This window comes from Nicotiana tabacum, chromosome 11, assembly GCF_000715075.1.
Source record: "Nicotiana tabacum cultivar K326 chromosome 11, ASM71507v2, whole genome shotgun sequence".
Taxonomy (NCBI): Eukaryota; Viridiplantae; Streptophyta; class Magnoliopsida; order Solanales; family Solanaceae; genus Nicotiana; species Nicotiana tabacum.
This window is the reverse complement of record NC_134090.1, coordinates 36,862,475-36,879,856: the sequence shown is the minus strand read 5'-3', so window position 1 is coordinate 36,879,856 and position 17,382 is coordinate 36,862,475. Positions and strand designations below refer to the sequence as shown.

General features: G+C 38.7%; 1 protein-coding gene across 1 annotated transcript; it reads right to left on the bottom strand.

Moving 5' to 3' along the window:
• Positions 1-14,917: 14,917 nt before the first annotated feature.
• LOC107831140 (WD repeat-containing protein RUP2) lies at positions 14,918-16,875 on the bottom strand. Its single transcript, XM_016658869.2, has one exon. The coding sequence runs from the start codon at positions 16,520-16,522 to the stop codon at positions 15,296-15,298; it is 1,227 nt and encodes a 408-aa protein (XP_016514355.1). The 5' UTR covers positions 16,523-16,875; the 3' UTR covers positions 14,918-15,295.
• Between the last annotated feature and the right edge of the window lie 507 nt (positions 16,876-17,382).

Sequence of the window (17,382 nt, the reverse complement as noted above, 5' to 3'; positions counted from 1 at the left end):
TCCACTCGGGTCTCCAGACCCCCAATAGTCACCACACATGATCGGTACACATGGTCTACAACAACAATATCGCCCACTGGGGTAGATACATGAACATGTAAAGCAAGAAACTCACGGGGCGTACCCAAATAACGAGCAAAGTATGATGACACATAAGAAAAAGTGGAACCGGGATCGAATAATACCGAGGCATCTCTGTGGTAGACTGGAACAATATAGCTCTTAACCGTGCAATCAACTTAATTAATAACAAACTCCCCAACTTGGATCAAAGCCATATAACAAAACGCACTCAATAAATCATGACGCACATACTCTATTGTTACTGTAATACCATAGTGAGATTGAACTCACTCCTTCATAAGCAGGAAACACGAATCATCTGAAATTTTAACTCTTCCGCAATTCTTCCATTCACTCACATAATAGTTAAGCCCACTCTCTAGGCAGCACAATTTAGATTTAAACGCATATTCTTCACTTTTAAATAAGATCTTCTAACAGACAACATAAGGATCACACCACCTTAGAACACTTCGCAGGAGATAACCCACCTATTTTGTCTCCAATTAACATTTTGTATACCTTCCACTGTCATACACATTACACAATCACTTAATCTTCCTGAGTCTAAACTCATACCGTAACATGAAATTTACTTCACTCCAAATAGGAGACATGAAAAGATTATTCACGCGCCCATAACTCGGTGCTACACATCCAATTACAATGGAAATCAAACACTTAATGGTTCATCTATCATCCAGCAGACCTTCCTCGCCACTTCCGAGTCATATAGATACATCTCGCGGTACTAACATACTCATCACGTAGCTATCCAGCCGTCATTCAAACCAATAGGGGCAATACTGAACACATAAGTTCAAAACACTTACTCACACAATCAACACCTCGGTGCTCAAGCCATAGGCAAAGATCCGACCTTAAGTCCTCCAGACCGGCCCAACATCAACTCATAGAGATCACATCTCGCCCCTCGATCGGGGAATCACAAGCCGTTGATGCACATCTGATATTGAGCACTCATACGCGCATACGAACACGTGGAAGGAATTTCAAGAGTTACTTTTCAATCTGAATCAAGGACGCACGATAAGAATTCAAGAATGTGAAGTTTTTCCTAAAGGTTCTGCAGCCTCTCGAGGATAAATACAGACGTCTCCGTACCGATCCGCGAGACTCTACTAAACCTGCTCATGACTCGTGAGACCTATGTAACCTAGGCTCTGATACCAACTTGTCACGACCCAAACCCCGCTCCGGATGGCGCCCAACACAATGTTGGGCAAGCCCGACCAACTAACATCTCACAATCTCTTTCTTTATAGTTCAATATCAATTTTCAATATTTAATACAGATTTAATATAAATAGAAGTATGAACTTAACAGATGAAATGTGCGAAAACCATAATCACGGAAAAATCTCTATAAAACAGCCCACTGATCTGATGTCACAAGTCAGAGCCTCTAATATAAGGTTTCAACAATCTAATACAGAGATATGCCTAAAATGCGGAATAATAAGTGGAGATAGAAGGAGAAATCGGGTCTGCGAACGCCATGCAGCTACCTCGATAACTCCGATGAAAGCAGAACGGCAGGAAAACTCGCTCTATGCCTCAAGAATACCTGTACCTACACACATGGTGCAGGGAGTAATATGAGTACTTCGACCTAGTGAGTAATAACAATAAATAATGGCTGACAGTATGAAATCACGTAAAGGCACTAAGCAATTCTATATCAAAACAGTAAAATCATTTAAACATCAGTGAATAAGGAAATCATGTGAAATTCGTTTAACCAGGTAAAACAGATATAATCAGTATAAATCAGCTCCTCAAGCATTTTAGTTCATCTATTCGTTCTTATCCTCAGTTCTTAATTCATATACTTCTCACGATAACCGAGTCAATAAATATATATACCGCTGCGGCGTGCAGCCCGATCCGTATATCGCTGTGGCGTACAGCCCGATCCATAATAATAATAGTCGATTGCGCTCACTGGGGGTGTGCAGACTCCGGAGGGGCTCCTTCAGCCCAAGCGTTACATAATTGTTGCGGCGTGCAGCCCGGTCCATATAAGTAGTTGTTGCGGTGTGCAGCCCGATCCATAATGTATAATATATATATATGCTGCGGCGCGCAGCCCGATCCATATCATATAAAATGTCCTCACTATTGGGTCCTCGACCCCTCTCAGTCATTTAAAAATTACAGCCTCTCGGGCATAATGTACGGTCGGGATCTCGGCCCTCATATCTCCTCCTATTTATGATTAACATTTCAAAAATTTTGGTTCATATCATTCTTAAACAATTGGAAACATGACTAAGGATATAAATTCTTTAACAAAGTAAGTGAGAAAACCAGTCAAAAATCCCCTAAGGGTTCTACAGGTCGACATAAGGCCCCAAGCATGGCAACAAGCCCAATTCGCAACAATAAAGTATATATCTCAATCAAAAATGTAGTAAAATATCATTCGGGATGGACCAAGTCCCAATCCCCATAGCATTGAACCACACGCTCGACACACCGCGTGTATCTCAACTTAGTATAGCACTACGTTGTGCAAATCCGGGGTTTCAAACCCTCAGGAAATCATTTAAAATCATTACTCACCTCAAACTGGCCAAAACTCTAGCTCGCTATGCCCTTGCCTCTCAAATTGGCATCCATGCGCGTCGAATCTATCCAAAATCAGAATGAATAGGTCACAATACGCTAAGGGATCAAAGCCCAAGCGAAAACATTCGAAAAATATCGAAAATCTCGAAATTAGCAAAAACCCGAGCCCCGGGCCCACGTCTCGAAATCGGGTAAAATTTACATTTTCAGAATTCTCACACCCTCACGAGTCTAACCATACCAAAATTATCCAATTCCGATACCATTTGGTCCTTCAAATCATCATTTTGCATTTTTGAAAGGTTTCACAATTTTCTTCCCAAATTCCATATCAAATCACGAATTAAATGATGAATTCAGTGATAGATTCATGTATTCTAGCCAAATCTGAGTTAAAATCACTTACCCCGATGAATTTCTTGAAAACCCTTCGAACAAATCGCCAAAATCCGAGCTCTCTAGGTCAAAATATTAAATAAAACCCAAAACCTCGTATTTATATAGAGTACCCTTCAGGTTTTAGCTCACGCGGGCCGCACCAAAACGCACGCGGTCCGCGCAAGCCACTGCGGTCTGCACAAAGTGGTGTGCGGCCGCACAGGCCTCCCTCTACAGTGACAGGCTTTAGTATTTTTGGCCATAACGTTTGCTACATATGTCCAAAGTTATGAGCTTCCGAAGTAGGACCAGCGGATCGTTTCCCACCGCGGCCGCACACCACTTTGTGCGGTCCGCATGGCACCTACCACGGCCGCATCCGACTTTGTGCGGTCCGCACGGAACTCACCGCGGGAGAACTCCTTTTTGTGCGGACCGCATGGTTGAGTTCTGGGGCCTGCAACCCCTGTAGGTCTGCTACAACTATGATTTTTGCACTAAAACATCCCGGAACCTACCCGGAACTCCCGGAACTTCAAACCAATTGTACCAACATATCCCATGACATCGTTCAAACTTGCTCAAAACTTAGGAATGCTCAAAACAACATCAAATCACCAATTTAACATAGGATTCAGGCCTAAGAACTCCAAGAACTCTTAAATTATGCTTTCGATCAAAAGGTCTATCAAATCTCGTCCGAATGACCTGAAATTTTGCACACACATCCCAAATGACAAAGCGAAGCTACCGCAACTCTCAGAATTCCATTCCGACCCCTATATCAAAATCTCGCCTATCAACCGGAATTTGCCAAAATATCAATTTCGCCAATTCAAGCCTAAATCTTCTCTACAACTCCAAAACCCATTCCGATCGCGTTCCTAAGTCATAAATCACCTCCCGAAGCTAACCGAACCATCGGAACTCACTTCCGAGCCTTCTAACATATAAGTCAACATCCGGTTGACTTTTTCAACTTAAGCCTTCTTAAAAGAGACTAAGTGTCTAATTTATTACCAAATCCTCTCTGAACTCGAACTAATAAACTCGATCACATAAAACACGGATAACGAAGCGTAAAGAAGCTGAAATGGGGGAAATGGAGCGGTAACTCATGAGACGACTGGCCGGGTCGTCACATCCTCCCCAACTTACATTCAGATATGACAGGTATACCACTGGAGGTGATGACCCATAAGTTGAATGAAGATCCAATATATCCACCTGTCAAACAGAAGAAGAAGAAGCAAGGATCCTTCAAAAACCAGGTGATTCAGGATGAGGTACAAAATATTTTAAAATTGGGTCTATCCGAGAGGTAAAATATTCTAATTGGCTAGCTAATACTATAGTGATGCCCAAAAAGAATGGTAAGTGGTGAGTTTGTGTAGACTATACTGACTTGAATAAAGCTTGCCCTAAAGATTCTTTTTCTTTACCGCACATAGATTAACTAATTGATGGTACTGCAGGACATGAATTGTTGAGTTTTTTAGATGCTTATTCAGGATATAATCAAATAAAAATGGATCCTTTAGATGAGGAAAAAACTTCTGTTCTTATAGACAGAGGGGCTTACTATTATAAAGTCATGCCTTTCGGCCTAAAGAATGTTGGAGCCACGTACCAGAGGTTAGTAACGAAGATGTTTCAAGAACATCTGGGGAAAACCATGGAAGTCTATATAGATGACATGCTAGTCAAGTCAACACAGGCGGGGGATCACATCCAACATTTGTCAGATGCATTTCAGATTCTCCGCAAATTCAATATGAAGTTAAATCCCGAAAAGTGTGCATTTGGCGTGTCTTCAGGTAAATTTTTAGGTTTCCTTGTTTCTATCAGAGGAATTGACGTAAATTCATCATAGATTAAAGCCATTGAAGAAATACCGGATATACTCACGAGCAAAAAAGGGGTGCAGAGGTTGACAGGTAGGATAGCAACATTGGGAAGGTTTATTTCTAGATCTTCGGAGAAATGTTTTAAGTTCTTTTCAGTGTTGAAAAAGCAAAGCTAATTTGAGTGGACTGAGGAATGCCAACAAGCACTCAAAATTTTAAAAACGTACTTGTCAAACCCATCGTTGCTGGCTAAAACGAAGGATGGAGAAAGACTACTTATCTATCTCGATGTGTCAGAAATGGCGGTAAGTGCAGTATTAGTTCGAGAAGACAAAGGTAAACAATCTCCAATTTATTATGTTATCAAGTCTTAATTGGATGCTGAAACTCGATATCCTCATTTAGAAAAACTTGCTTTAGCACTAATAATGGCATCTAGAAAGTTGATGCCTTATTTTCAGATGTCACCCTATCTCTGTAGTGACCGCTTACCCCTTACGAAATATATTGCATAAGCAAGAATTATAGGTAGATTAGCCAAGTGGGCTATAGAACTAAGTGAATATGATATCACATATCAACCTAGAACTGCGATAAAATCACAGGTTTTAGCAGAGTTTGTGGCAGACTTCAGCCCAGGGATAGTAACAGAAGCAGAAAAGGAACTGCAGGTATTCAACGGGTCTAATCTGGGTACTTGGACTCTATATACTGATGGCTCCTCAAATGTTAAAGGAGCAGGTTTAGGCATTGTTCTAATCCCACCTTCGGGAGAAACTATAAGGCAGGCAATAAAGTGCCATCCCATTACGAATAATGAAGCAGAATATGAAGCTATAATTGCAGGCAATACAAATTATAATCAAGAGCGACTCGCAACTTGTAGTTAATCAAATGCAGGGGACTTATATAGCTAGAGAAGCAAGGATGCAACAATATTTGAAAAAGGCACGAGATTTAATCAGACAATATAAATCTTGGAAAATCGTGAATACCTAAGGAAGAAAGTGTTGAAGCAGACGCGCTGGCTAATCTTGCATCCGCTACAGAAGTGAAAAATGAAGAAAATGCTTCCATAATACATTTTTTTCATTCGGCACTCGATTAGGACAAAAACGAGGTAAATTTCAATAATTTAATTTGGGATTGGAGAAACGAGATCGTTAACGTTTTGCAGTACGAGATTCTACCCGAGGATAAGATAAAGGATCAGGCACTTTGACAAAAAGCTGCCCGTTATTGTTTGGATCCTGGCTACCTGTATAAAAAAATGTTCGGTGGACCCTTAGCAAGGTGTCTCTGACCTTATCAAACAGAGTATGTGATGAGAGAAGTACATGAGGGACACTGTGGAAATCACGCAGGAGGAATCCTTGGTAAAAACTCTAATTAGAGCAGGATATTATTGTCTTAAAAGGGAAGAAGATGTGGAAATCTTTGTGGCCAAATGTGACACATGCCAACGATATGGTAACAACATGCATCGACCAGCAGAGTTATTACATCCAGTTATTCCACCGTGGCCTTTTATAAAGTGGGGAATGGATATCGTGGGTCCACTACTACAAGCCAAAGGAAAGGTATGATTTTTACTAGTACTAACCAATTATTTTACCAAGTGGGTAGAAGCAGGTGCCTTCAAACAGGTGCGGGAAAAAGAAGTCAGGGACTTCATTTGGTGAAACATCATATGTCGGTTTGGAGTTCCAAAAAAATTGTGTGTGATAACGGCCCGCAATTCATAGGTGTGAAAATCACATAATTCTTTCAAAGTTGGTAGATTAAAAGGATAACTTCAACACCTTATCATCTTGTGGTTAATGGACAAGCTGAATCAACAAACAAGGTTATTATTAATAACCTGAAGAAAAGATTAGAGGAGTCAAAAGGAAAGTGGCCAGAAGTGTTACTAGGAGTCTTATGGGCTTACCGCACGACAGCAAAAATAGGTACGGGGGAGACTCCATTCTCACTTGTATATGGTGCTGATGCCTTAATTCCAGTTGAAATAGGTGAACCAAGTACGAGGTACACTCAAGAAACCGAAGAGTCAAATAAGGAAGAGATGCGAGTAAATCTCGATTTGCTTGAAGAAAGGAGAGAAGCAGCTCTGATAAGAATGGCAGCGCATAAGCAAATTATTGAGTGATATTACAATCGGAAAGCTCATCTTAGGTACTTCAAGATTGGGGACTTCGTACTCAAAAAAGTTTTTCAATCATCAAAAGCGGCAAATGCAGGAAAATTGAGTCCAAATTGGGAAGTACCTTACAGGATTCGAGGTATTGCTGGAAAAGGTGCATACGAGTTAGAAACAATGGACGCCAAAGTACTCCCATCAAATTGCAATGATGTTCATTTGAAGAAGTATTACTTCTAAAAGGGAAAAGGCCTGGTCAGGTATCGTTTATGCAAAGTTTAGATTTATTCTTTTTTAATTATACTAACTATTTTAGATGATAGGCACAAAGCTAGCCCACACCAAATGATGATTTTAGACCTAAAAGACATGCGGGATGCAAAATCATCCCTGGTTTGGATTACAACCTTTTTGATGGAAATAAAAAGGATTAAGTAGTCATCATCTAAAAATATACCTCTGAGTCCCGTGTGTATTTTCCTTTTCAGGAAATTGACCAAATGGAAGGAACAATCAAGCACTTGAGATTTCATGCTTCAAAGCTCTAACACTTGGGGGATTATAGTTAGCAGTCAAAGAAGACTAAAAGTCAGTTCAAGCTTGGATCAACCCAGAAATCAAAAGTCAAGAGTCAATCAAGAGCTAAGAAACAAGTTTGAACCAAAAACCTTTGTATTAAGCTTTCATAAAGTGTAAACTCGAGGGCATAAATTATAAGATCCTACGACTACTAAGGTTAAAGGCAATGTTTAGTTATGGATTGTAAAATATAGCCTAGAATTTTGTAAAAATTGTTATAAAGAAAATAGTTTGAAAGAGTTGTAGATGTTGTACAAAAAGTTACTTGAATACATGTAAAGTGTTATATAATTTGAAAGATCAAAATACAAAACCTCCTCAACTTATTCACGAGATTTCTTTGAAATATGTATTTTCCTACTTCTTTCATATGTTTATACCAATATGATTTTAGACGTCTTCTTCATTAGTGTTGTTTATAAAAGGGCCCTCTTTGATAAAATTCTTGTCTATTCAAAAATCATGAAATACTAAAGCATTTTTAAATGCAAATTAAAGAGTAGAACAGAAACTCAAACAAAATATTATATATATATATATATATATATATATATATATATATATATATATATATATATATATATATATATATATATTAAACTTGGCTAAAACTAAGTATGAACTTAGATAAAACTAAGGTACTTCGATAATAACCCCAAAACATACCAGGGGTAAAAACTTGCCAACTGTTCTAAGAAGAAAAAAAAGAAACAAACTTCCCAACTAAAAGTTCACAGAATACTATGGGGCAGGATCTAAATCAATTCTATTAGCAGCAAGAGAGGCAGAATTCAATGAGGCATCATCAGCAGTGGGAGACACAACTTGAGCAGAAGAGGTTTGAACATTAACTTCACCAGGAGTAAGTTCATCACCTTCGGGAAAGCCGACCTCAGGTGAGGAAAAGTTCTGACGTTGCTGAGTTTTTTCAATAGTTTCCTTAGCTTTTGCAATCTCAGCAGTCAAGTCAAATCCTTTCTTGATAGCCTCCATCAAAGTCTCAAGACGCGTATTCAAAAACAATTTATATCAAAAGTTGCTTTATTTTCAAGGTCCTTGTAATCTTTTTTCCATTGCTCAATTTCAGCCTCCAACTCTTCCCTCTCAGCCAAAGAAGCATCATAAGAAGCCTTCAAAGGGGCGAATGATCTCTCCAAGAGCTGGACCTTGTCTGAAGATGCACAGAGGTCTTCTTGAGCCTGAGTGAGCGTTTGAACAAGCTCTCCGGCGTAAACCTCCTTCTGATTAAGCAAGTCTTTCAAATCCCTAATTTCTTCAGTAGCTTTAGAAAGCTTCTCCGCAAATGAAGACTCAAGAATGTCTTTGTCTTTGCCCACTTGACTAGAAGAGGCTTTTTCAATTGCCAATTCTGATTCCATCAATTTTACTTGCTGCTCCAAAGCACACTTCTCCTCATCTAAAACTTCTTTTTCCAACTGAAGACTCTCGTACCGTTCCCTCCAGTTATCTGCTTCCATATGATAATCATTGACTAGCTGTTCAGTATTGACAATTCTCTTTATAAGCTATGTGCCTATCAAATCGATCTACACAAGAAAGGAAAGAAGAGATTATCAAACAAAGATAAAAATTACGAGGGAAGTAAAATAAAAGCTAAGGCTTATACCTTCAATGATGAATGAACAATATCATTCATCCATGTTAAAGAACTGTGGCTTTTCAACTTGGACTTCTCAATTGGGCCAATTAAAGGTTTTAGCCATACATCAACTTGGCCAGACTTTTTCAAAAGATTACCATCCTCGGGGACTTCAATGGTAACTTTTTTCATCCTATTGCTACTGGAAGAACCAACTTCAACACGAGAAGTGGTAGCGATAAGGACAATTGAGGAAGTGAAAACCGCCACGGGAGGAGCAGTAGCAGTAGTGACAGGAGCAAAAATTGGAGGACCAGTAAGAGCAGACATTGGGAAAGAGGCAAGAGGAGCTTCTTCACAAACAAAGTCAAAATCTTCATTATCAAATCCACGGGAAAGCAATTGATTAGTAGAGTCACGAGATGCAACATTCATTTCCTCATTAGAGCTCGTTAAAACAACACTTTCAGGCTCATTCACAGGAACTGAACTTGGAGGAGGGGTGACTTCATCATCCGAAATAACGCGCCTTCTAACCCGAGGCCTGCGCACTAAAGAACCCTCTTCTCGTTCCTCTTCACCATCAGAGGCATGAGCTCTCTCTGCTTTTCTCTTTGATGAGGAATTTAAAATTATTTCTTGAGCAAGAGACAAAGAAAGCCTTGATGAAGTAATAGACGCGGCACTGACATCTCGAATGGGAAATCCTAACAAAGGAAAAATTTAGAAATCCCCAAGTAAATACGGAAGAAAAAAAATTAAAGGAAAATATACCATGACTTTTGACTTTCCAGCCAAACCTATGAGAAAGGTATTTCCAAGATCTTCTTTCAATGGGGGCAACCGATAACATCTTTTCTACCCAAGCACGGAAGTGTGGTATTCCATCAAAAACTTCCATGGTTGCTAAAAAGAGAAAAAAAATGTCCATGAGATCATCAATTTCTTCCTCCTTCGTAAAAGAAGAAAAATATGAAAAAAAAACTTACGTGTAAAATTTCACTTCTCTGGAAAAGGCATGTTCTCTTCACCCACTAAACCACTTGCGGGAGCAGCAATGAAACGGGCGTACAAGCCACGGTCCTTATCATCTTCAGGGCTAACCAAAACCCTTTTGCTCCTAGCAGCGAGAGTGAAAACCCCTGAGCGGAACAACTTAGGGGAATATAGATGAAACAAGTGTTGAGAAGTGAAGGGGAAAAAGGCCAAATTAGATAGGTATCATAAACATGCAACGGCTCTCCATACAATAGGACCAATATGTCCTAAGCAAACATTGAAAAAGCGACAAAATTCTATGATAACTGGGTCAATAGGGGGTCTGAAACCTAAAGTAAAAGGACATGTGTAAACAAAAGAATAACCAGACAGGAACGAAGTTATCCTTTGGTTTGGACGAGGAATTAAAATTGGAAAATTAGGCTTCTAGTAGCATTCTCTTCGCACAAGAGAAATCAAACCATCAGTAATCCGGGAAGGATAGACATCAGCACGATCATGGGAAGTCATAGAAGTGACCAGGTTTCTACTTTATTCCCGATCAGTGGAGAAAGAAAATTCCGCAGGAATAATTTCATCAATTGTTGGTTCTCGAAGGGGCTCACTTGATTCCCTATTTCTGGCAGATGATCTATGGGTTTAAGAAGCCTAAGTCCTAGATGAAGCAGGGGTAATAACATTGGATTGAGAAGTAGAACCACGGACAGATAAAGACCCTAAGCTACGTAGCTTACCACCTCTTCTACTCCTAACAGGAGTAGTTGAAGGGGGTAGTTCATCTATAATAATAGTTTTGCGAGGATTGGGGTTTGTGAAGACATGGATGCAAGAAAGTGATGCGTGCTGAAGAATAAGAACAATTAGAGACGAAGAATATTATAGATTGAAGGTTTTCGCGAAACTAAAGGCACATGGGTATTTATAAGAAGAAGCAATCGTCATGTAAAGAAGTCATGATGGGAACGTCATAATGAAGTAGTCACTTCGTGACTAACGCAGCCACAAAAAGCCCTAGAAATCGCTGAAAAGTCACAGACTCAATCGACGGAGGCCATGTGGCACATGAATTAAATGGAAGTGGCATACGATGTGTTGGTTCTGAAGAAGACATAATAATACATGGGAAACGGCGGCAAAAATTTCCGCCATAAATACATACCACTTCACAAATATTCAATTGCAGAGTATTTGGCAAGTGGGAGGACTATCTGTATTAGTAAAAAATAATTATGACACGTGGAATTACGTGTGGCTGACAAGGCATGATACGTGGATCACTAAGAAGGTGACAACTGGAATATCGCATTAGAAGATGCAAGAGATACAAGAGGCACGGGCAAATCACTCACGAGATGAAGGGATACAGTCACTTGAGCCTAAATTATTCAGTAAATAGGGACTGAATGAATCAAGACAGTAAGAAGGGGAAGATTCACGAACCTCTAATTAATGAGGAAGAAGAATTGGAACCGTTACAGAATCCTCGTAAATAGTTATGATTGTCAATTATAACGGATCATTAGTGTCATTAATGATCATAATGATTCGGCCATAAAAGGGAGGAAACATTATATTTGTAAATGCCTATAAAAGGGAAGAGAACTTCATTTGTAAGCATCATCTGATACAATATTGGAATATATTTACTTTACTTTTCTGCTTTGCTCTATATTAACTTTGCAATCAGTCATTTCCTTATTTGTTTTTGTTCTTTTCTTTCCATACAATTGAGAAAGTACGAAATTTGTTGATTATCAGTAATTCGAGTTTTTCTAAAAATAGGCTTTGACCGAAAGATATATTTTTTGGTTAAACACCCTAAAATACTAAAAATATATACCATTAGTTTCTTAAGCCTTACAAAAGCCTAAGTCACAAGAAAATACGGCGGCATGAACCGACTGTCATTGCAGGAATAAAAGGACAATCTATGCATGAAACTTCTTAACACTGCTCTTCTTTTATTGAAAAGAAAAAGGAAGGAAAAGAGAAATATGAGAAGAGAAAAAGAGAAAAAAGGAAAAGAAAAAAGTGCAGATAAGTTTGCTGCCTCTCTCATTCTGACATGCATGTCACTGTACTGACCCATATAGGTGGTTGTCTGGAATCTAGGTAAGGTTTCAATCATTTTATCCATTATCTTTTCCACATAGGAAAAATCTTATCTAATCTTGGTGTAGGCACCAAGACGTGACAGTGCAACACCATGTTCGCTAACAACACATACAAGAGTTTTTATTTTTAACATTTTTTTCTATTACAAAGGAGGAATCATTAATGTGAGAATCGAATCATTCCTGTGATGTCAAAAGGTAGATTGAAGGGTGTATCGCTTCTCCTATTATACTGCCGCCCAGGCCTTTATAGCCTGCAGTCGACTGGTCTGCTTTTTTAACTTTAGGAAGATCGCTTTTGTTCAAAATTTTTTTTCTAGATGTAGGGTAAATAAGAGAAGTGTGAATGAAGATCCCGTGGAGCGGTTCTGTTGGTATTACTAGATTATAAACTTTGGTGAAAACTGGAATTAAATAACCCCTCTAGTACATTTTAACTAGGGTTCAATTCGCACCTCAACATACATCTCTTGATTGTCTCTTCTTCATCACCTCCTTTCTTTTAAACGGCACTTTGTAATACTTGGAGACATCCAATACAAGACGTCAAGAACTACTAACATTTGACTCAAAGCTAAAGTTGTGGACTACATTCTCGTGACTTCCCCTCTCTTTTGGACGAATGGATAGTTTAGCAAAGTACTTTCTAATCTACGGTCCTTCAGAACGAAGAGCTCAAACAGAAAAGTCTAACATTAGATGCATGTTTGTTCTCGCTCATCAAGCTAAAGCTCAAGCACAATCAGGGGCGGACATATGTTGAACGAAGTGGTGTCACGCGTCACACCGCTTCGTCGAAATTTTTTACTAAACATATGTAATTATACGTCGAAACAAATAATAAACATAAAATGATACCACTTGACATGTATTCTTGTCTGGCATAATGGTGATGCTCTTGCTTTTGCTTTAAGAGTTCGGAGATTTGGACATGAACTAGAACATATTTTTGGCAAATATTTGAAGAGTCTTTTGTTAAAAATTATAGTTAAATAGAATGGATAAGAATAGAAATGATGATATTCGGGAGAAGGTGCGCGTGGCTCCCATTGATGACAAGATGCGGGAAGCGAGGTTCAGATGGTCCGGGCATGTACAGAGGAGAAGCCCAAATTCCTGGTAAGGAGGTGTGAGTGGCTGGTGTGGAAGAAACGAGAAGAGGTAGAGAGCGGCCTAAGAAATATTAGGGAGAGCTGATCAGGCAGGACATGGTGAGGCTTCAGATTTCCAAGGGCATGGCACTTGATAGGAAGATCGATGTGGAGGTCGAGTATTAGGGTTGTAGGTTAGGAGATAGTTGAGTCTTGATTTACTTCGTACCTTTGTGAGACGACTAGTCTGGTAGGGTTTTTGTCTAAGATAGTTAGTGGCAATATCGTGTCTTACTATTTTACTTTTTAGTGCCGGACCTATTTACTAGTTATCGTTTTTGCTTTGCATCTTTCTTCTAGATTTCATGTTATTCCTATTTTTCCTATGATTTATGTTGTGATACTGATATTGTCTCCTTTTGTCTTTTTGTCCTCTTGAGCTGAAGGTCTTTCGGAAACAGCCCCTCTACCCCTTCGGGGTAGGGGTAAGGTCTGCCTACACACTACCCTCCCCAGACCCACTAGTAGGATTTCACTAGGTTGTTGTTTTTGTTGTAGAATTGAATTCAAGACCTTTTCTAACTTAAGACTTCATAAAACTAATGCATTAAGACTATTATCGTTTAGAAAATAGAAATATAATATTAACGTTAATTTTCACTCTTATATAAATATTGACACCGTTTGTAAAAGATTCTGCATACACATAACTTTAATAACATACTCACTGTGATTCCATAGGTTGGTTTGGAAAAAATAGGAAGTACACAGACCTTACCCCTACCTTCTTTAAAGTAAAGAGGCTGTTTTCCCAGCTGTTTTCCCAGCTGACTCAAATCTTCATTTTTCTTTTGCAAATTCCATCTTCTCTCTTAATGTTTGTTTCTTTTCAAGAACATTTTACAGTTCGAAAAAAAGAAGAAAGGGACATGTTACAGCTGCACAATTCACGAAGATTTGTATATTTTCGTTTCAAGCTTTTGTTTCAAAAGCATCGAAATTTCCCGGTACGGAAGATTCATTTGAGCAAGGCAAACAAACCTAAAATCTAATTAAGTTCTTTCTTAATTGTAGGACGTCATAAACTAGATATGATTACTTCTTTCATATATTCATCTAATAATCAAGTGGATCAACATGAATAATTAGAGTACGATTATTAGATCATGAGCCAATTTCCCTTTTTCTCTAAGAGAAATTCCCCATAGACATCAAATGAAAGTAACAAATCGTGTCTCTGAAATGTTCTCTTAGTAAACAAAGCCCTTCATTGTCCCAAATACATATGACAAAATTTACTCTTCCAAGTACGAGTTGATCTATAAATTATTTAAGCATTTTGCACCAACATGAACTGGATGAATGGAGGAATGAAACGCATAAAATTCTTATCAAACAAATCTTGGAGTAACTTAATTAATTAATAGCACACAGACTAAGGTCTTTAATTTACGTGCCTGTACGTTCTCCAAACAAAACATTCACGTTGCGTTAATGAAAAATAAGAGAATATATTCGTTATAACTTTCAGCATTGCTGATATTCAGCAAAAGCATACATATAAAAATTTCTGTCAGTAATATTCGCTTTTATTACAGTCACCTTGAAGAGAGAACAAGGAATAAAATGGCATTGAAATTCTTTCCCTTTTTCTTTAGATTTCTCTATAAAATCCTCTACCTATTTCAGACAATGTAAACGACCAACAATTCCTCTAATTCCTGTAAACGAAAGAGAAGAAGTGCAAAAAAAAAAAAAAAAAAAAAAAAATAAGGGTTACCTTTTTGGGTTGGCCATTGTTTCGATGACTTCGCATGAAAAATAATAGTACACATTTTGTCATATGCTTATGGCAAAACCTTCTCTCTGGTAAATGATTTAGCCTCAATCAATTATAATTCTGCCAGACATCTTCTTTTACCACTAAAAACTCGCAAAACTCCATCTGAGTCCCCGGCCACGAGTGTGCATCGATTTTCTTCCTTTTGCTGCCAGCATACGCTACTAATGAACCCAGGGTTGTACCCCGTTACACCCATGGGTTCGCGCCCGTAGACCCATATTGGCTCACCCCATCTCTTGTCATACACATAGACTTGGTTACTTTCCGAGCCACAACAAATTAATCCACCGGGTCTCCACACCGATAACCCGACGAACCTCCTACTATTATCGTGGCCCTTATAGGTACGAATAACATGTTGATTCTCCGCATCCCACATTTTTAAACATCCGTCTACACTTGAAGACACAATGGTATGTTCATCAAGAAACCGAATGTAAGTAACCGCCTTTTGATGTCCGTCGAGGACGAAAAGTGGGTCCGTCATTCTCCTCACATCGTACGCGTAGACCCTCCGGTCAGCGCATCCAACGGCCACGATTGGACCTTTAAACGGATTGAATTCGACGCAACATACTGGATTACATTGCTTGCTAGGTTGTACCTTAGCCAAGTACTTCCCGTCGTCCCCGCAACGGGGGTCCCACATTTGCATGGTTCCGTCGTCCGACCCGGATGCACCCAAAACCGGATCCGAATGGGAATAGTCAATGCTCCAAATCCGTCTACCACCATGCTCATCTCGTTCGAAAACGGGCATTTTCTTCTCTAAGTCATATTCCAGAACAACTCCATCATAATCACCCGACCCTATAACCCGACTCCCCCATCCGGGTTTCCACTTTAGACTACTGAGCTTTGCTGGAGTACACATGTAAAAGTTACATGCATTGCCATGATCCAAAGAAACAAGCCCTCCACCTTCTCTCTCTTCTTGTAACAAAGAATTTACGTTGTAAATTCTAATTTTCCTAGCTATTCCACCAGAAGCTAAGAAATTACCAGAAGCGTCAAATTCTAAAACACCAAGTGTGTCACAAGCAGATCCATTAAGGCTATTATTGCAAGAATTAGAAATGAAAGTAGAAAGATGAAAATCCCATTCACATCTTGCTTCTTCTTCTTCTTCTTCTTCTTCTTCTTCTTCTTCTTCTTCTTCTTCTTCTTCTTCTTCTTCTTCTTCTACTACTACTACTAATTCTGATCCTAATTTCTCTTCTCCTTCTGCTACTTGTATTTCTACTATTGCTTCTTGTCTTGATGAGATATCTGTCATTTCCCATTCATGTCAAAGTGATGGTTAACTTTTTAAATAGTAGTTGTATAGTAGCAAAGAGAAGAGTTGGTGCAAGACATTTTAGGAAATTAAGCAAGAAAATATACTATATAGTACTAGATGGATTTTTGAGTAGTATGGTGTAAAGAATCAAGGAAATTGGAGTTAGATTTGGTTACTGGTGTAGAGAGAAGAGAATAGTATATGGTTTAGTAGTATTACAAGTGGAGGAGACAAAAAGGAATTGTGGTAGAATATGTACCTCATATTTCTTTTGCAAACAACTTAAATGCTGTGGATACTAATGCACACAGTGTTACGTGGAATAAGCAAAGCCTTTTGTCTCTTCATAAAGATTCTGTATTCTTATTAATTGTAAGTCCAATGAGATATTGAGAATTTAACATAACGGAGTTGATATAGTAACGATTTTTTTCAGCTTTGCAAGTTGATGATTCCATTCTATGACGTGGAAAGGATAGTGTCCCGTGTTTTTTTTTGTTGATAATCGTTATATTCAAGATTAACTTGTGTACGTCTCGACAAATAATTTTATAAAATATTTGTTATTTCTCACTAATTCAAGTATCGACTAATTATATCTACTAAGACTGAGACTGATGGAAAGAATTATCTAACGTTTTTGCCTTCACTGAAAATTAAACTCGAGACCTAATAATTTTTATCCCATTTTATTTAGTGTCCCATGATTTTTTGTACCACTTGGCTCAGAATGTGGGGACAATCATGGGATTTCTTGAATAGGCATCACCAGACTGGCACTTTCTCTTTTACCAAATAATGTGTGGATACAAATTTAGGGTATGATCGATTATGCCTCCACGTGTGCTTCTACGAGT

Excerpts from the sequence above, each read along its gene's own strand:
- LOC107831140 (XM_016658869.2), bottom strand. The coding sequence starts at position 16,522 with ATGACAGATATCTCATCAAGACAAGAAGCAATAGTAGAAATACAAGTA.